The sequence below is a fragment of the Raphanus sativus genome, chromosome 5, assembly GCF_000801105.2.
Source record: "Raphanus sativus cultivar WK10039 chromosome 5, ASM80110v3, whole genome shotgun sequence".
Classification (NCBI taxonomy): Eukaryota; Viridiplantae; Streptophyta; class Magnoliopsida; order Brassicales; family Brassicaceae; genus Raphanus; species Raphanus sativus.
In genome coordinates this window covers 31852501-31873326 of record NC_079515.1, presented here as the reverse complement: position 1 = coordinate 31873326, position 20826 = coordinate 31852501, and the positions used below count along the sequence as shown (strand labels likewise).

Below are 20826 nucleotides of genomic sequence, written 5' to 3'. Positions count from 1 at the left end.
TACGTTTCTTGGTTAGCACCATCTTGTGGTTGACAGACATTAGTGGCTAAAGTTCTACGTTATTGGTTCCATATATTAGTATCTTCATCATTAGTTGATCCAGACATTAGCAGGACCTCCAACGCTTAAGCTGAGCAGGATTGAGGAAGCGAAAGAATCATGAAGAGATGGTGTAAAGTAACCATTAACCAAAGTCCCCAAATTTTTCAGATATATATATATATATATATATATATATATATATATTGATTCCTTCCTAGTTCTACCAACAAGAGGTTCAGGTTTCTCTCTTTATACATTTCTCTTAAATACTTGATGAGTTATTACATGCTACTACATTGACACTCTCTTTATATACATAAAGAGTTCACGTAATCATACTTCCTCTCCCAAGCTGTTGTTGATTTCTTTGTTCAATGGTTGAGGAGGTACATCTTTTATCAGTAGGCTCTGCAAGAAACCAATCATCTGCACATGGATGGAAAGGTTGGTTCATCATAATTACTGGACAATCGAATCAAAGTACTCATGAAGAATGAATTGGCCATACAGAAGATAAGGCGATGCACAGAATGCTGAATCCAGGGAAATAAAACGGTGCATTGTTGGAGAGGAACAACGCTATACAAATTAAACCAATATATATATCAATAGACGTAATGAAACTTAGTAGTAAGTTGTGTACTTACGGCTTCACAAACCTGTCAGTGGACTGAAAACAAATGGTGCCACAACTTTCCCAAAGGACTTCACTCCAGATATGCATCCTTGCACTTTCCCCTTCATCAACTCAAACATAATTCTCAAAACCAACACTCAATCCTTACAACAAGATATATATAATAGTTCTTACCTGTTCACCGGGTCCGACTTGTCTTGAAGCAATACCACAAACCTATAACCAAATTGTTTTAGACTCAGTTTAGTAGAAAAACACACCATTGTTATTAAGGACTAATGATAATGTCAACATTCTTACTGATGGCATTACAATTATGGCTCCAGGTACAAACACAGTGGTGACATAAGGAACCTGAGACATTAGAAACAAAAACAAAACATAAAATCATATTGAAATTTGAACATTGACTCAAGTCCTTAGTTTCGACCGACTTACCCATGGTGCCCAGGAAATACTGACAATGGCCATCTGCATTAGAAACACATGCACCATTCTAATTATATGCCAAGATCAATTATTTAGGATTTCACGAGAAACAAAATCAAGAAAAAAAAAACATGCTTACGTTCATGAATTCCATAAAAAGACCTGTTGATAAAAGTTTGCGTTCTCCAATGCTAGAAGCAAATCTTGGCAGTACAAACAGCTGATAAAAGTACATATATTTAAGGCATGATGTACAAAAATGAAATGTTATTTACACATAATATCACTTGTAATTAATTACTTGAGAGATAGACCCAACGATGGTAACCAACAGCAGGAGATCAGCAAATTGATTCTTGTCAAAGCCAAAACGCGCTTTCAGAAAATACTACATAGGTAAAAGAAATTCATATGTTTTTATTCATTAACTGCTATAATAAATTTATAAATAAATAAAAATATAAAATGATATATATGAGCTAGACCAAGAAAGCAGACTGCATTCCACTATCTGAGAAACTGCTGAAGAATGTAACAACCAATGCTTGCATGAATATGGTACTGCAATAAAAATCCATATCCATCACTATATCTAGAGGAAAAATATATATATAGATACATCCATTTAAACATACCTAGTTTTCATCAAGAATATCATATCTTTCAATGAAGATCGCTTCTTGTTAAAGACACTTGTTTTAATGGTTGTGTGATTCAGAATCGGCTCTGCTAATATCGTAACCTCAGTGCTATCTTGGTCATCTTGATGATGATCACAAACTTCATCATTGTTTAGCCTTTCCTTTAGGAAAAGTCTCATGTACAACAGACCAACAAGAAACGATATAGCTGAAACCTAATTTATCCCCACAAAAAAAGAATCATTTTCTAGATAAAGGTCGACTGATTAGATTTTGAAGCACGAGAGGATATGACGCTAAAGAAGATACATACCTTAAAAATCAATGCTACAGGTAGAAATCGAGCAACTAATGTTCCGCAAAGTGCAGAGATCATTTTGATACCGGCTAAAATACTAAACGCTGATATTCTTGTTCTGTCGTGAATATTTTCACCCTGAAGGTTAAAAATGAAATGAAGTAAAATGACACAAATAATAGAGATATTTATTATACTAACGAGTAACAACAGTTTTACAATTTGAAAACCTTACAGCATTCTCATCAGTGAACCTGGAAGTTCACAAAAAAAAATTATTATTATTTTTTTTTTACTGTTTGATTTTTTTTTCTAAAAAAATAATAATAATAATAATCGACCAACCGCGAACCGTCACGTGTCGTGGGATCCGCGAAATAGTGATGATACAGGTTCACTAGGAAGAGCTCGCGGGGTGAGATTCAAAAGAGTTGGCTTTCTTTAATAATTTTTTTTTTGAACTGTGTGAACCCCCCCTCCCCTCCGTTAATTTCACTAATGGAGATGTTCTTAGAGCACCTCCGATACATCAAGAGAGAGAGAGAAAGAGCAAAAATTCTTAACCGTGAGTTTTTTTTAAATTGTTGAATACTAAAACAAACAGATGTCATTAAATAGATGATTAACTAGTTTAAAGAAAATAAAACATAAATAAGTAATTATAATAATAATAATAATTTTTTTAGAACCTTTTATGGTTTTTAAACATTGGAAGTGTTCTTAGTTAAAAAAACAATAATATTACAACTTAAACTAAATCATAGGGAAAACAGAGAAAAATTACCACATAAGCAAAGGCGAGGCAGTCAACAGCACCTTCGCATACCAGAGCAGTCAGAATCTTGATTATGTAAAACAGGTAGAAAAAATGTGTATCCCTTCTGTAGCCTAATATTACTGAGAAAAAAATATTTTAAGCCGCATAATGTTGATTTTATTTTATCATACTATGAACTATTCAAAAATAATAAATATTAAAAAAACAGTTTAAGTTGGGTACATTTTTTTGTTTAAATACCCAAATAGTCTTCCACTATGGGTTATTTTGGGCGTCAGCTTGGTTCAGATAATACCCGAGAACCGAACTTATCCATACATCTAATCAGACTATCAAAGTCTTGCCTACATAATACATATCAAACTTCTAAAATGCGCTATATGTTCTCTATGCCGTGTGACCTAGCACCTAATGCATAACTGTATGCACGGATGTTTAAACAGATTTATACTGATACACATATTTATTAATAATTAATTAAATATATATTAATAAATCTATATAAAAATATAGTTATGAGTAATATCAAAATAACATAATGTTAATACTAAAATAATATAACACTTTCAATACTCTCTAATATATATAGGCTAAAAGTCTAAATCTAACAATATTATTAATTCAAAATAATCAAAGTCTAAATCTAATCAGGCTAAATCTATACTGATACATATATTTATTAATAATTAATTAAATATATATTAATAAATCTATATAAAAATATAGTTATGAGTAATATCAAAATAATATAATGTTAATACTAAAATAATATAACACTTTCAATACTCTCTAATATATATAGGCTAAAAGTCTAAATCTAAATTAACAATATTATTAATTCAAAATAATCAAAGTCTTTAAATATGATAATTATAAATATAAAGAAAAAATATATCTTCACTCAAATCAAAATAATAACTACAAGGTAAAGACAAATAAATAGAATAAAAGATTAATTATTTTTTTTCTTCTTCATAAAAATTTGAAACTTGATAACTAAAAATTAGTTACAATAAGGTTTTCATCTTCTTTATCATCATAAATTAGTTCTACAGTAGAAATAGAGCAGTACGCATATAACATACAATAAGTCTAGCTTTGTTGTTTCTTTTCGTCGCAATACGTGAGTTTTTGCCTTTTTGGAAATAAACAAATCAAAAATTAATAATAAAATGACGACAAAAACAATTGGTTAAACTATGAGCACTGAAGTTACACGAACTGTATGAATATACATATACATACTCAGCTTATCATACATGTGATTTTCCTCTTTATCAACAATATGTACAATTTAATTTCTTTGGGTTTATAAGAAAAAAAAAACAAATTAGCGTCTCTCACTTAGAATAGTACTAGATTTTGATTGGGATATAATGCGCTTTTAGATTTAAAATTATATGGAAAGAAAAGAACAAGAACTGTTGTTTACAGTTTTCTGTTGGGCCGTGGAACCAAAATGTTTATTTTATACCGTCTTCTACCTTCACGATGCTTGATTCCGCTTCAGTGAGCCAATTATTTCTTGATTTACTATGTTCGTGGGTTTTTCAAATCGTTTGTAGCTCTTCGATATACAGCGAAATCTTTATAAATTAATAATGTTGGGACTACATCAAAACTATATTTTTTATTAATTTATACAAATTATTAATTTATCAAGATATTAATTGAATCAAAAAATCAATTTGAGACTATGAAATTAAATTAATTTATAGAGATATTAATCTACGATTATTAATTTAAAGAGATTATACTGTATTTGGCTAGTGTCTACATGCATTGTTATTTGTTGGTGTATGAGTGTAGAAAGAAATCACTCAATCTGTTGAGTCCTTAATGGTAACAATTGTGACAGTGTCACTTTAGTTTCAGTAGTTTTTTTTTTTTTTTGAGAAAAGGGCTTCTAAGATTTCAGTAGTTGTGATAATATTGGAGAGAAGATCCCACATCGAAAATATGAAAGGGACATTAGTAAAATATAAGAGATTTGGACCACTCCACTAATTGCCAATTGATTTTAAGTTGGAACCCAAAAAACTTATCATGGTATCAGAGCAGACCCAATACCATGACCCATTAATCCGGCCCGGATAGTGGCTCGATCAACCCATTAGCTGATGGCCCAGAGAAAGCTCAGTTCTTCGAGATAACTAGAAAAAGCATTATTTTGAAGGGATATGATGGATTCTGCGAGATTAATGGTTATACGCACAATTATCTCGAGCGAGGGTATTGGAGAGAAGATCACACATCGAAAATATGAAAGGGACATTAGTAAAATATAAGAGACTTGAACCACTCCACTAATTGCCAATTGATTTTAAGTTGGAAGCCCAAAAAATTTATCAGACAATTTGTTGGTAACAACTATTTTGTGTTCCAAACTGTCAAGTGAATATTAAGATTGTTACTAGGTTGCCTAGGTGAAAAGCAGTGCTACTTAGAATTGTTGTTTATAGCTGAATGTTCATGATTGTTCATTCCTTTAATATAGCTACATTCTCATGCTTTGGTACAGGAGGTGTAGGCTTGCTATCTCAACACTGAAGAAACTGTACATGAGTGAAGAGGCTATTCTTTAGTAAAAATACAGTTATAGCTACGAATTTGCCACGAAATTAACACGATATTGTTACGGAATAGACATAAAAAAGAATGTTGTTATTAGCTAAGTTTTATATTAAAAATACTGCAGTATTCAATGATGAAATATACGTTACTGTTTTTTCATGATTGAACATATCAAAATTATGAAGTATAAAAAAGTTTGAGTTAGTATAAGTTTATGTAAATATGTGAACAAAAATAATTAATGAAATTGGTTGCGAAAAATCGGTTTTGGTTTATACACACGAATTAGTTATCAAAAATGAAGTATAAACCATTACGACTAGTACAAAGTTTTTGTAAATATGTTAACAAAAAAGAAATGCAATTTGTAACTGTATTGTGATAAATATGAAATTCGTAACTATATTTGTGCAAATCTGTGTTGGTTTATACATACAAAATTAATTATAAAAAAACTGATGGAATTTGCAATGCGGTTTGTGTAAGTCATTTGCAGTTTACTCCCATGAATAAATTGTATTGATTTATTATAAAGCATATAAGAGTAGACTCATATATATTATATAGACTAGGTGTTTCTCTGCACAATGTGCAGTAAAAAAATTTTAAAATATTTTTAATAGATAAATATAAATAATTTTATTTTATTAATATTATAAATTTTCTTTTTTCTTATCAATATTTTATATAAATTTGATTTAACTGAACATTAAAATTAAGATAAAAACAATTTTGTTTATTTTGAATTATATTTAATAATGTGCATGTATATATTTAAAATTATAATCTTAGGTAGAGTTTTCTATCTATTTATTTTAATTAAATATATTAAATAAATATGTAAAATTGTATAATTGTCAAAAATTAAAATTAAACAATATTTATAAAATCCGTAGATATATATAAGAAACTAATGATTTTACGATTTAATTTAATTATATGATTTAATTTTTATAATTTTCTAAAAATATGTATATATTTTTGAAATATTTTTAATTTAAATGATATTTAAAAATTTGAAATGCCATTATTGAATATATTTATTTTAATGATGATTTATGAGTTATTACCATATTTTTAAAAAGTCCAAAAATATAAATCGACAATAAATATAATATATGAGTTATTACCATATTTTCAAAAGTTTACCAAAAATATAAATTAACATTAAATATAATTGTCCATGTCATATTAATCTATAAGACATGTCATCAATTCTAGTAGACATGTCACAATTATTAATCTAGGTGTTTTCCTGCACCATGTGTAGTGATGAATTTTTTAAAAGTTAAATTTTATATTTTTAAATGTAATTTATTGATATTATATATTTTATTATTTTGACCAATAATTAATATAAATATCATTAATTAAGCATGAAATTAAGAGAAAATATTTTTTCTTATTTTAAATTATATTTAAGAATATATATGTATATATATAAAGTTAAAATCTTAGATAAAAAATTATTTATTTCATTTGGTTAAATGTATTAAATCAACTTGTACAAAATTACTAAAAATCATATAAAACTGTATAGTTATCAAAAATTAAAACTAAATAATATTTATATAATTTGAGATATCTAAAATAAACTAATGATATTACGATTTATTTAAAAAAAAATTCAGAAAATTTTAGATAATAAAAATTTTATAACTATAAAAGTAAAATTATATAATATTTCGAAATTCAAAATATCATATTTGAATATATTTATTTTATTGATGATTTATGAGTTATTACCATATTCTACAAAGTTTACCAAAAATATAAATCAATACTAAATGTAATATATGAGTTATTGCCATATTTTAAAAAGATTTCCAAAAATATATATCAACATTAAATGTAATTATCCATGTCATATTTAACCATATGACATGTCATCAATCTTAATAGCCACGTCCCATTTTTTTTTGTGAAAACGATTGTAAAGAAGACATGTGTCAAATCACTTCTCAAATATAGACTAGGGGATATTTCATTAATACAATTATATAATGGAAAACTCTAAGCAAAGAATAAAATATATTAGCGTAAATTGCAAATACATGAGATTAGTGAAAAATATGATTTTTAAATTACTCAATTCGTATCACTTTAACTGATATTTAAAAATTTTACATAAATATTAAAAAAAATCAAAATTTTATGCAATATATTTTGGTTACATAAAATTCACACTAAATAAAAGTAGTTTAACCAATTAAAAAACAGTACAATATTTTGTATTTGGTCATAAACTTTAAATGATATTAAATTTTATCTATAATAGTGAGAACATCATTTGTTATGAAACAAAATAAAAATCTTTAAATACCGGTTAAGGTAATACAGATAGATTAATAAATATGTGTGCTGTACAGTGGAATACCAACATCAGATTCCTAAAAAAAACAAAATCAGAGAAAAATTGGTAGTGGTCCAATTAGGTTTGTTTTTATTAAAGAAAAGGAAGATGGTCCAGTTTTTGTATGTCTTTTAATTAAATAAAAATGATGGTCCAACTGTATAGTTCGGTAACCGCATCTTTAATCCCACTATATAATCATTACAAAATATAAAATATAAAATATAGTTTAAAATAAAAATGATGGTCCAACTGTATAGTTCGGTAACCGCATCTTTAATCCCACATAAATTATATACTTTGATATATTGATCCCACTATATGCGGTTACCGTACAAAATATATCTTTGAACCACATTGATCCAGTGTCCTATTTTCACCACTAAATAATTTTTAAAATATGATAGTTATGTTTTTAGCGCAAATGAAAATACATAAATTTACAATTTTTACTATATAGTTTTACTATAAATTACATTGAATTATAATTTTTATTGTAATTCAACTCTAATTCAACGTGTCTCGGAACCAACCGAAGAAACGATGATGAATAGGCGTGCCAATCGTTGTAGTGGAGCAAAGCTTTTGTTTCTTCCACGCGTTTCCTAATAAATTACACGTATCATATGTGTCGTGTGTTTTATTATAGTAAAAACAGACATCGAATTCTATTTCTGTGTCACTTTGTTAATGCGTTCTAAAGCAATCACTATCGATAATAAAACTTTCTTCAAAGTATCTTACATATATATATCAGTTGTTGAAATTCACATATAAGATGTTGAATCAATTAGAAATTGACATATATTATAGAATTTTTTAAAAAGGTTAAAAGTTTCCTGAAAAACGAGAAACATAAGAGCATGATTAATGAAAGTTCTTAAGATTTGAGTTTTTAGTGGAATATAAAAAACTGCCTCTTAACTTTTAACTGAAAAAACTAAAAACTGGTTCTTAATATCTTATTTTTAAGAACCGATTTTTAGTTTTTTAGTTAAAAATTAAGAAACAGTTTTTATCCTAAAAACCTCTGTTAATTATAGTCTAACTCTTCCTTATTCTTGTCACTCCTTTTATTTAATTTCATTATTCTAATTCTAATTTTTAAAAAGTAGTCAGTGTGATCATCTAAGATTTTGAATAGTGACACCGACACGGAAGAAAAACAGTTCATATCTACATAAAGTTTTTCTACACCAAAATTATCATTAGACTTTTTTCTGTTTTATAAAGCATTTAAAAGATTCCTAGACAATTCAATATTTTTTGTGCATAAAACAGATGAACTACATGTGGATTTCGCCCACTATACTTTTGGTGCAGTTCATCCTTTTTTTGCCAATATATTACTTTGTTATAGATAACTAGTTCTCAAATATACTTAATCTTCTTTATACATATCTTTTTTCATTTTAATTTATTCATAACCTTAATATGTGGAATTTTAATTAAAATATGTATTATGTAAATATAGAGTATTATACTTCAAATATGTATAGTAATATAAGAAAAGTGTAATTCGTTAAATTTTAATGTGTTCATATTTTGATTTTCAAATTGTAGTAACATGAATTTAGTGTAATATATGTTATTTATGTATTGTATTATATATTATGTGTTAATTTATATTATTAAAAAATTGCTTTGTTTGAATTTATTTCACTATTTGAAATTATAATAAACTATTTGATATGTATGGTCTACATTTATTCTATTTGATCTAATATGATATGTATTTATCTCACTTGATCTGCATATCATGATATGCACCGCTTGACGTATTTTTTACTATTAGTCTAAATGTCTAACAAAAGAAACGTTAAAAAGTGTCAAAACTGACCAGGTGGAAGAATGGAGAGACACATGGGAAGAGTGAGAATTGCTTTAATCCCATATCTGTCTGATAGACTCCCAATTACTGGCATCATTACCATAGTCCCCAACCCTATTGCCTTCATCAATAACACCCATCATCACACAAATACTACTACTTATATGTTTATTAAACTGCTTAAATATATTAGAATTACATGGCCGGAAACAAAACAAAATATAAATTATACATTATATGGCATTTTCTTTGGAAAAATCACAATTTAAAACAAGTCAAAGAGACAATAAATATTTTTAAAAATCATTTGCTTGAGAAACAAATTCGATTACCAGAGTAATAGGTTCTCATTATGACATGTTTACGCAAAGATTTTAACCCAAAGAAAAAGAAAACAAAACTTTAAGAATCAAGAAATTATGATTAAGATTATTTGACCAAAAGAAAATTAGATTAAGAGAAAGTAAATTAAGGTAGTAACTACTATATGCAAGCAAAGGTGTGTACCACTTGTTGGAAACCGGTGAGGTAGACAGCGAGAGAACATGAGTCGTCTGGTCTGGAGCAAACGGCAGAAACGGTGACGTCAGTAATCACAGGTGCTTCCATGAATCCGGCAAATCCAGAGAGGAACACAATCGTCAACATGTGTCTCAACCCTACAAACCCATCCTCCATCATCACCAATAAGCCAAGTAAAGCGTTTAAGATTTGTTTTCGATTTTGCCAAGAGAAGATATGTTTTCACAATCCGAGGAAAAGAGTTTGTTTAGTATCCAAGAGAAGATGTGTTTTCACAAGTCGGCAGATACTTTTTTGAGTTTTCTCAGTCTTATTCATTACTTAAAACAATCTGAGTGAAGCATGATCACACCGATTGCTAAGGACATTTTGGTATTTTGCGAACTCCATCGATCGGTCACTATCTCGTGTTCATTTACGTTACGCATCATTACTAGTTATGTGTGACATGGTGTAGTATCTATGGTCGGACATGAAGTTAAGGCTATGGAAAAAACTTAGATTGATTATCTTTTTCTTTAAACTAAAAGTTGATATGTAGACGATTAAGAAGTAAAATAACTAAAAATAATAGATTGCTGGTCGTAAGAAACTACATTTAAAATATATTTATGTCTTAATTTTTACACATTAAAATTTATATGGAATTTTAATTATATATAGATTATTTTCTGTAAATATTTATTTTATAATTTTGAACCAATATAAATTAAATAAATCTAATATTTTCAAAATTCAGGATTTATCATTATTACATAATTGAAATAAATAGAAACATAAAAGTATATCACTTGAAACATTCTTTTCCAAAACATGTATTTTCTGAAAAAATTAATTGAAACAAAAAAAATTAGAGAAAATTATCCAGAATAACTCTACTTTTTTTTGTTAATTACTAATCTAACTCTACATCATCGAAACATGTAAGCATGTGTGGCTAAAGACCAAATAATCTTAATTATTCCTTTTTCTTACAATATTGCCATTTCTAATATATTTCATTAATATTTTTTAAAACAGAAAATAGGAACCGCTAATCCCTATGGTATCGTATTATTATTTGTCGAAGAACAATAAAGTAGAAGATCAAAATGTTCTCCATAAACTTTGTAATTATCAGTTACAAAAAAAAATGTTTTCCGAAAACAAAAACAATTTTTATTTGTGCCATAAGAAAAGAAGAAGAAAATAGACATCAGTCAGAAAACGCCATTAACGTCAATCAAGGTAATCACGTGTAAGAGTGATTTGTACATTAAAGCTTTTCTGTTTGTTTGGTTTAAATTAAGTTTTGTTTGGTTTAATTAAATAAATTTGGTTTACATGCTTTTGATTCAAATTATGGTTAGTTTGGAACGTTTTGGTTTAGATTACTGGTATAAGAAATAATTTCATAACTAAACAGTGTAATCTGGTTTGCAAAAATTAAAAAAAATTGTGGCCAAATAATAAATAAATTTGTGGCTTAAGTTTAAATAAATCCGTCAAATTGTAACAAATCAGTTGTCAAATAATAAATAAATCTATCAAATTCTAACTAAATCTGTGAAATTCTAATAAATCTGTTGCCAAAGACTAAATAAATTTATCATATCCTAATTAAGTCCGTCAAAATTAAGTAATTTGTGGCTAAAAAAATAATAAATCAATCAAATCAAAATTAAGTCTATCAAAAACAAGTAAATCTGTGGCTAAACAAAAATAAATCTATCAAATTCTACATAAATCTGTTTAAATTAAGTAAATATGTGGCCCAACAAATTAAATCTGTCAATATTTAATAAATTTGTGGTCGAACGTGACAGATTTGTTGTAACAAGTCTGTAAATTTTTTATTAAGTCTATCAGTTTTAAATCAATCTATGGCTAAAGAAGAATATATTTAAGTCTGTGGCTACATAACACGTAGACAAAATAAGTCTGTGGACGGTAAAATTGTAAATATTTCGAAAATTCAATAATGGCATTTTTGTAATTATTTTTTTTGCTAACAAAGAGAATAAGGGTAAAATAGGTATGAAAAACAAACTAGCAATTAAAATAAAATTAGAGTTAAACTAGTAATTAATTGATAAATAAAGGTTAAACTAGTTTTTTCCCAAAAAATTATCATAAAATATAAGCTCAAACTAGGAAAACCAAAAGAATCATACCAAACAAACGTTAGAATTTCAAATGCAGCAAACATAACAGCTTTAATTATGGTCGTCTCCTAAAAACCGCTATTTCACAAGTATTAAAATATCATATAGTTTTGAGTTAATTTGCTAAATATATTATACATAAATGAGACCAAAATTAGAAACTATCCCACCAACTGTAAACTATTGATTCTTGTAGTAAAATGAACACAAACTAATGTTTCTGCCCTTTCAATTCAACACGCGATAAAAAAAAAGTTCAATCTCTATCTTCAACATTAATCTCTTTTTCATCTCCTTCTCTTTATAACAACAATTTCATCACCCATCAACATCAATATAATTTTATCAAATTTGCATTCGCCGATCTACTTTTTAAATCGCCTAACCACCACTAATTATATTTCGAATGACACTCCGACACAGAGCTTTTCTTCAACTTGTTGTCCTCGCCGCCATGAATCATAGAATCAAAGAAAACATGCTCCCAAAAATATCTTTGAGATGTAAATCTATGGAAGTTCAATAAATGAATAAAAGAGAATGAGATTGATTGCAAGATCTTGATGAATCAATTATATACAGTTGATTCTAATGAGAGAGTAGCAGTATACATTAAGGAATTTCAACATAATTTTTAGTGAGTTAAGAAAAGGCGTTAAAAGCTAAGCTTTGACGTTACATCTATTACTATAAAGAAAAGGGGACTCTCTTCTCCTTCCTCCATGTAAGAAAAATAGTGAAACGAGGCCTCGACACGTGTCTTTTTCTTAATACGCTCCGTTTCATTTGCGGTTTAATATTTGTGGGCTTTCTATTTGGACTTTTCTGTACTCCGAAATTTGATCCCGAAAGCGACGAGACCCTAATCGTTTGTTTACCTTATCAACTTCTTCTCCAACCTTCACCGTCTTAGGCTCTGCAAATCCTCCATTCTGAAACGGTTACACTGAGGTTTAATACCAACTAATTATTCCCTCATTATGTCTTTCAAACCTGAATCCCCACTACGTATTCATTAATTAACCTTACACACTTTCTCTGCGATCCTCAAATTCTACTACTATAAATAGTGATGCAGAGAACAACCAGATCTCATCATTCTCCTCACTTCTTTGCTTACTTTTTATTTAGCTTTCAAACACCTAGAATCGTAGTCATTCAGTTAACCGAGCTAACCAACTCCATCGAGGTACAATTAACTTCGTCGAGCTATCGGAGCAAGCGCCTGAGAGCGACGGAGCAAGCACCTGAGAGCGACGGACCAAGCGCCGTTGAGCTGATGGAACAAGTGACGGGCAGATCAAGATGGACAGCCATGGAACAAGTGACGGGCAGATCAAGATGGACAGCCATGGAACAAGTGACAGAGACTGTGAAGAGAGAGATAGCAAAGGCAAATGCTAGAGTTCAAGCGGTCACATGGGAGGGTGATATGCTCTCAGACATGGTGAGTTTATAAGAGCTGCAATTTGTTTGTGCCAAAGGGATTGAAGATTGTGTTTAGGTTGCTTTATTTTTGCAAAATTTAGGTTCGTTCTTTCACAGTTCGTAAATGGAGGGCTGGAAGTTATGGTGGAGGAGTCTGAGATGACTGCATAGCTTCTCATGAGGCTCTCTCTCTATATATAGATATGAATTGTCAAGGATTAACCGCAACTGTAAGAATGTTCTTTATTAATTTTCTCTTAAAAGACATGAGAAGTACGTGGACTAAGCTCAAATCAGGCGTTGAGATCCTGCAACATTCACACATAGCGTGATTCATTACACATCTTAAAAACTAAATGCTTACTCCAAGTCTCCAGCTACTAAACTCTTCTTCTTTAGACATTTGCTAGGCGCAGAGATAGCCGGGATGGGAGTGAAATGAATCACGCTATGATTTGTTCCACAAAGGTATGCACAATCTCAAAAAATCACAAGCTTATAGTTGATTCTTTGATCCAAAGAGAATTTAGAACATAACCAAATCTTGGATTTGTTTTCTAATTGCCAGGCCCGGTTGATGCTTGATCAACTATCTGACCTAAAAAGAAAAGGTAAATAAAGAGCCTCACAGTGTTCAATAATCTCAATACGAAACCAACAGAGATCTTGAGAGAAGGTAATGTCATCAAAATCTTATAGCCCAAGAAATTGAATTCATTTGAGATCTTTCACAACATTGTTGTCTTTCTCTCTTTATCTATCTCAGATGGAGGTAAGTGATGCAGCTCTTAATCGATCACTATGTGGAGCTTCCTCAGCTACCATGTTTAAGATGGCTAATCTGGTAGGATTATATTAGAAGAGATGGGCAAAAGATGTAGATTGGCGTCCACACAACAGTGAACTTTTCTCTGTTTATACGGCAGATGAAGGTCATGATTAGATTTGATCAAAAAAAGAAGGTCATGCTCAGATATCAGCCTTATATCTGAACGAAGCTCGAGAGGTAAAAAAGTATATGAAAATCTGTAAGTACTTCAGCGTTTTTACCATATAAACTTAAAATTGCAAATTGCGAGTGTACTGCATTTTGAGACCATATACCTCAAATTTGATGCTTTAGAAGCTGAGAATATAAAAATTGCTACTTAAAATCCAATTCAGGCTCAAGAAATTTGTCGATTCTTAAACTGATAAAACAATGACTTATTTTTATAATAGTAAAAGTAATGATGATTATATCTACATTTTTATTAAGAGAAATTTTTAACTCGGTATATTCCATGACTTATTTATGTTCACTTTATTATAATCAAAGGCATGAAGAAGCCGATCACGAAGAAGTTGAAGTTTGTGGCGTGAGTATAGAAAGCTGTAAAATCTCTCTGCTTTTGTAAAACTAAGGAAGTGGAAACCGTGGCTCCTACTCTGCACACAATTTTTCCACTTAGCCAGCACAAGTAAGGAAGTATAAGAGCATCATTCCTTCCTCCGAGGGCCTTTCCTCCAAAGGCTGATGAAGTGTCGCGGTAGAAACCATGACAAGTCACAAAATTGTATGCAAAAGCTAAAATGTAACCTCTGTCTGTTCGAGAAGGATGTGGCTTAGCTAGGAGTGCTTAATGAAGTGGTTAAGAATTGAACAGATGTATCGTTCTACTTGACAAACTTCTTAAAACGTGAAATTAATTAATGTTGTATTTCTCAGAATTTAAAGTTTTCAACAAAAAAAAATTCAAGAAATAAGCATGATGGAGAAATAACAAACATCATTTCAACAAAATATCACCGTTATCCAAAATAGATAATATATAGAAATGCATAGCTGAAATGTTTAGAATTTGAAATATGTGTATAATTGTAGTCTTTTGTATTATAACTATAAGTTTTACCTGTAATAAGAGTGACAAATCCTATATACTGAAAATAGAGATTAATTTTAATTTGAAGTAAACTAATCACTTTAAAATATTCAATAAAATTTGATAATATATTATATAATTTTCAATTACTAACCCGCCCGTAGGGCGGGCTAAACCCTAGTGTTATATAAATTGTTAGTAACTTAGTAGGAAACATGTTTATTAGAAATACATATTTATTAAGTACAATGATCTCTAATTTTTGAGTTACTTGATATCTAACATGTTATTCATCATGTAAAACTAATGTTATGTGTAATTTATGGATTAGTATATAATAAATAATTGTTAACGGTTAATGAATATAAAAGGTTAACAGATAATAATTAATGAGTTATTCTGATAATATCTTTTATAACATCTAACAAATTATATACATAAAATTGTTGTTTTTATAAATCTTATACAAAGCCTCAATATTTTTTGTAACAACTAACCAAACATGAATCATCTATGAAATGCATTCTATAGAAATTTACAAGCTATTTATTTTACAACAATAATTTCTTTGTAATATAACATCAACAATTTATCAATTAATGGTATCCACACTTGGTAACAGATACTCAAATATGTATCAGCTAAAAGCCAAAAAATGGAAAATTGATTTTTTTTGGTCGACCAAATAAAAACTCATATAGATTCTGTAAACCATGTTGGAGGAGTTGCATCCATGATATCATCTTCATCGATCTAGTGTAGATAGTGATGGATGCACATTGGGTGAGAAGAGGGCAGTTGCCCCCAGTAGAAAATATATTCAATGCATATTATTAAGTATAAAAGTTATTGCCTCCATTTCAAATATTCTTTTTGTCCCCACTGCTTTTTTCGTTCAGTTTTCTTTTTAGTTAAATTTCGTCCACTCATATAAATTTAGTTGCTTATTTTTATTGTGATCATTTATATTAATTCATTAGTTTTATACACTAACCGATAAATGTGTATACACACTGACCCATATGATTGTTTTTTTTTCATCTGATATTAGTATATTTATAAGTCTTGCACTAATTTATTTTGTTTCTCATATTTCTATGGAAAGCTTTGTAAAAGTATAGTCTTTCAAATAAATTGCAGTAATTAAATATGTAAAATACTTTCCGTAAAGTTAACTGTTTGTAAGTAATATACTAAAAAAAATTAAAACGATAATTTAATATAATATTAAGTGATGCATATATACTATATTTTTGTTTGATAAATATAGTATAACTAAATAATACAATAAAATAAAATAATATTTTCATACTTTTATAAAACTTTTTTTATTAATAACTAGGTGTTTTGTCTGTACATGCGGACATAATTTTCTTATGAATATTTATTAAATTATTTTTATTAATTCAAAATTAACATAATAAATTATTATTTATGTTTTCACAGAAATAATTATTATTTATGTTTCCACAAAAGAATAAATCAAACATCAAATTATTTATATATAATAAAGTTTTCATCAATATAGTGTTTTTATTGTGTAAAATTTTAAAAGTACTCACATATTAGTAGAAAATATATTTATAAATTTTTTTGTTTGATCAATGTTTAATTATAAATTATTTTATATCTTAATTTTTAGTTTTATAAAAAAAATTCCAGATAACAACATAGTGTATAAGAATTGTCTTTTTTCAACAATTTTGTTATTAATATATTATCAATTATGCAATAAAACATATAAGTATCGTATTATCTATATAAATTGGTTTTTATATATAAAAAAAATTGGATATAAAAATTCATTAAAAGTATCATTGATTTTATTCATGTCAATTTTTAACGTGAGAAATTGAATGTGAAAAATCATTTCACAAATAATAATAAAGATTGTATATAAAAATATTAGTTATACATATTTTAATGATATTTCAGTTTTTTCGTTAATGGTTTTAAAATATTATATTTTACTAAAATCATTATTAAATTTAATCATATTTTTATTTAAATATTTTTGCTTCAAATAACAATTATCTCTTATCCGCCAGCGCGTAAGTTTCTTAGACTACCCGGCTGATCCATACAACAAGGAGGTTTTGCTGATCCATGAATCGATAATGAGTTGTACTCATCAATTTTGGGTAGTACTCAATGGATCCATCTATGTGTTGAACAAAACATAGTCTGTAAGTATATAAATATCATTATATTACTCTATAAGTAATTCAAAATCACAAGAAATTTACCTCAAAATATATCATTACATATATATAAAAGATAGAATTTTATTATATGTCAAATAAACAAATATCCAGTTCCAAAAAAAAAAACAAAAATCTCTTCGTTGGCTGAAAGATACTTCCTTCCATAATTATGTCGTTGGACTAATTCAAGCAAATACAAGGTGTCGTAATCTCTTCGTTGGACTAATTCAAGCAAATAATTATGTCGTTGGATACTTTCTTCAATTCTCGCAAGATGCATTGGTTTCTTTTTTACTCAATTTTATTATTAGGGGTAGACAAGTAATTTCATAGTCTTCTTCTTGTTTGACCTAAAAACAACAGTCGCCATTATTCTCAGCGTCATTCCACACAATATTATCACAATAAAGCCTTATTCGTAACTTGGAAAGTAAAAAGATAGATACGGTTACAATACAACAGGTGATTTCAAACGGTGGGGGTTACAAAAGAAAGGTCTCCGATCAGCACCAATTCGCCACGGTGATGCTCCGCCGAACGTTTACTCGGCCGATTAAACAGCTAGGCGAGCGATTTTTAGAACAAGAGAAGAGGTTCATTCTCGATTATTTTTTTTTCTGACCTCCTTTGTCCCATACCATACGACATGAGAGGCTTTGCTTCTTCAGCTTCTCGAGCAGCGTCGAAACCGTCCCAATCCCTAAATCCAAAACCCCTATCCTCCTCCTCCTCCTCAGGTCACATTTCGCAAATCATAAAGAGAAAAGATTGGTTCTTGATCCTCAACCAATCCCATCGAACCACTACTATTCCAAACAACCCTCGATTCATCATCAGCCTATTACAGAACCAAGAAAACCCACTACACTCCCTCCGACTCTACCTCTGGGTCTCCAACCTTTACTCCAAGGACGACCACCAGTCTTTGAAAACCGTCCTGGGAAACGTCCTCTTCCGTAAAGGCCCTCTCTTGCTCTCCAAGGACCTGCTCAAGGAGGTTAGGGATTCAGGGTTTAGCATCAGCGACGAGCTCATGTGTGTTCTCATCGGAAGCTGGGGGAGGTTAGGTTTAGCCAAGTACTGCAACGACGTCTTTGCGGAGATATCTCTGCTCGGGATGAAGCCCAGCACGAGGCTTTACAACGCTGTGATCGACGCCTTGGTCAAGTCTAACTCGCTTGACTTGGCTTACTTGAAGTTTCATCAGATGCGTGGGGATGGATGTGAACCGGACCGGTTTACTTATAATATACTTGCTCATGGTGTTTGCAAGAAGGGAGTGGTTGATGAGGGGGTGAGGTTGGTTAAACAGATGGAGAGGGAAGGGATGAAAGGGAATGTGTTTACTTTCACCATTCTGATCGATGGGTTTTTGAGGGCCGGGAGGGTTGAGGAGGCGTTGGAGATGTTTGAGAGGAGGAGCGGTAACGAAGCTACGGTGAGGACTTTGGTTCGTGGGGTGTTCCGCTGCTTGCCAAAGCGTGAAGCTTTCGAGGTTTTGGTTGGGTTTGTGGAGAGAGAGTCGAGCCTGCGGTTGCGGAGAGTGGGGTATGATACTGTGTTGTCTTGTCTTTCAAGCAACTCGATGGGTAAAGAGACTGCTCTGTTCTTGAGGAAGATAGGAGGAGGTTATGTGCCGGATAGCTCAACGTTTAATGCTGCGATGAGTTGTGTTTTGAAAGGGTGTGATGATGATGATCTTGTTGAGACGTGTGGGCTTTTCGACGGTTTTGTGAGCAGAGGTGTTAAGCCAGGGTTCGATGGTTATCTTGCGGTGGTTCAAGCTCTGTTGAATGCTCGTAGGTTCTCTGAAGGTGACTGTTATCTGAAACGGATGTGTGTTGAGGGGATTGTATCAAGCGTGTATGATTATAACGCGGTGATTGACTGTCTATGCAAGGCTAGACGTACAGACCGTGCAGCTATGTACTTAACAGAGATGAAGGGTAGAGGTATATCTCCAAGTCTTGTAACTTTCAACACTCTTCTTAGCGGTTATAGCGCCAAGGGAGATGTGAACAAGGTTCGACAAGTAGTAGAGAAGCTTCTGGAACATGGTTGCAAACCAGACGTGATCACTTTCAGTTCGATCATAAACTGTCTCTGTCGTGCAAAGGAGACAAAAGATGCGTTTGAGTGTTTCAAGGAGATGTTGGAATGGGGGGTTGAGCCGAATGAGATCACGTACAATATTCTAATTCGCTCCTCTTGCTCCTTGGGGGATACTGGTAGATCAGTGAAGCTGTTTGCGGAGGTGAAGGAGAAGGGGTTGAGTCCTGACGTTTATGCGTACAATGCGGTTATTCAGGGCTTTTGTAGGATGAGGAAGGTAAAGAAAGGCGAGGAGTTGTTTAAAACGATGTTGAGGGTTGGTTTGAAACCAGATAACTATACGTACAGCACGCTCATCAGAGCGCTAAGTGAATGTGGTAGAGAGAGTGAAGCAAGAGAGATGTTTAGTTTGATGGAGAGGCATGGATGTGCACCGGATTCGTATACTAAGCGTCTTGTGGAAGAACTTGACCTGAGAATGAGTGGACTCTCGAGAGAAACAGTTTCAGCCTCATAGAGAAGTCTGTTCTCAGTGAAGTATTTCAATGAAAGGCTAAGGGACCAGAATGGTTAGCTGTTCCGGAGAATTGGTAAGAAAGGGAACCCTGCTGTTTAATCTCTCTATTATTAGAGTGGGGTTCGTCTGCCTTATTTTCAGTTTAAAAGGTCTTGGAAGGGACCGAATCTCGGCCATAATCCTGCTTCTTTGGCGCAGACACGAGAGAAACAGAGCATAAGTGGGAAAAAAAAGCAGAGCAGAAGGTTAAGTTTTGTGGTGTGATTGATCAATGTTAGTGGCGGTTAGTACACGACAGTTAGCTCAATGCAAAAGATATTTGTATTTCTTACACTTGGATGGATTTATCCCCAAACATGTACCATTACAGTGTAAAAATATAGAAAACAATAATGTTCAAGTGCCTGACCCTTTTGGCATGTGTTTGCTTCTTTGTAACAAGCAAATTTGGATAAAGTAATACCACTTTGTGCAAGTAAAATCACACTGGTCAAATAAAGCAACCAAACTGAGA

The 20826-nt window shown here is 30.5% G+C and overlaps 2 protein-coding genes across 5 annotated transcripts; one reads left to right on the top strand and one right to left on the bottom strand.

Annotated features, from left to right (window-relative positions):
- Positions 1–164: 164 nt before the first annotated feature.
- Positions 165–10422, bottom strand: LOC108856576 (uncharacterized). 4 transcript variants are annotated; one of them, XM_018630410.2, is made up of 14 exons: positions 10091–10422; positions 9593–9704; positions 2832–2944; positions 2063–2185; positions 1744–1964; positions 1594–1669; positions 1410–1496; positions 1248–1328; positions 1118–1150; positions 980–1033; positions 854–895; positions 702–780; positions 551–621; positions 165–468 (listed from the first exon to the last, which is right to left on the bottom strand). In XM_018630410.2, the coding sequence occupies exons 1-14, from the start codon at positions 10262–10264 to the stop codon at positions 376–378; spliced, it is 1359 nt and encodes a 452-aa protein (XP_018485912.1). In that variant the 5' UTR covers positions 10265–10422; the 3' UTR covers positions 165–375. The 4 variants fall into 4 exon arrangements, with proteins under 4 accessions (XP_018485912.1, XP_018485913.1, XP_018485914.1 ...); XM_018630411.2 differs by having other exon boundaries at positions 2832–2935; XM_018630412.2 differs by lacking the exon at positions 2832–2944 and having other exon boundaries at positions 10091–10232.
- Positions 10423–18103: 7681 nt separating this feature from the next.
- Positions 18104–20723, top strand: LOC108862224 (putative pentatricopeptide repeat-containing protein At3g16890, mitochondrial). Its single transcript, XM_018636285.2, has one exon. The coding sequence runs from the start codon at positions 18390–18392 to the stop codon at positions 20310–20312; it is 1923 nt and encodes a 640-aa protein (XP_018491787.1). The 5' UTR covers positions 18104–18389; the 3' UTR covers positions 20313–20723.
- The last annotated feature ends 103 nt before the right edge of the window (positions 20724–20826 follow it).

What these genes read in the sequence shown, in the direction of transcription:
- LOC108856576 (XM_018630410.2), bottom strand. Translation starts at nt 10,264, where the DNA reads ATGATGGAGGATGGGTTTGTAGGGTTGAGACACATGTTGACGATTGTG. An exon ending in TTTTTATGGAATTCATGAAC is followed by an intron (nt 1,151 to 1,247) that starts GTAAGCATGTTT and finishes TTTCTAATGCAG; the next exon opens with ATGGCCATTGTCAGTATTTC. An exon ending in TGTTTTCAGTCCACTGACAG is followed by an intron (nt 622 to 701) that starts GTTTGTGAAGCC and finishes TAATTTGTATAG; the next exon opens with CGTTGTTCCTCTCCAACAAT.
- LOC108862224 (XM_018636285.2), top strand. Translation starts at nt 18,390, where the DNA reads ATGAGAGGCTTTGCTTCTTCAGCTTCTCGAGCAGCGTCGAAACCGTCC.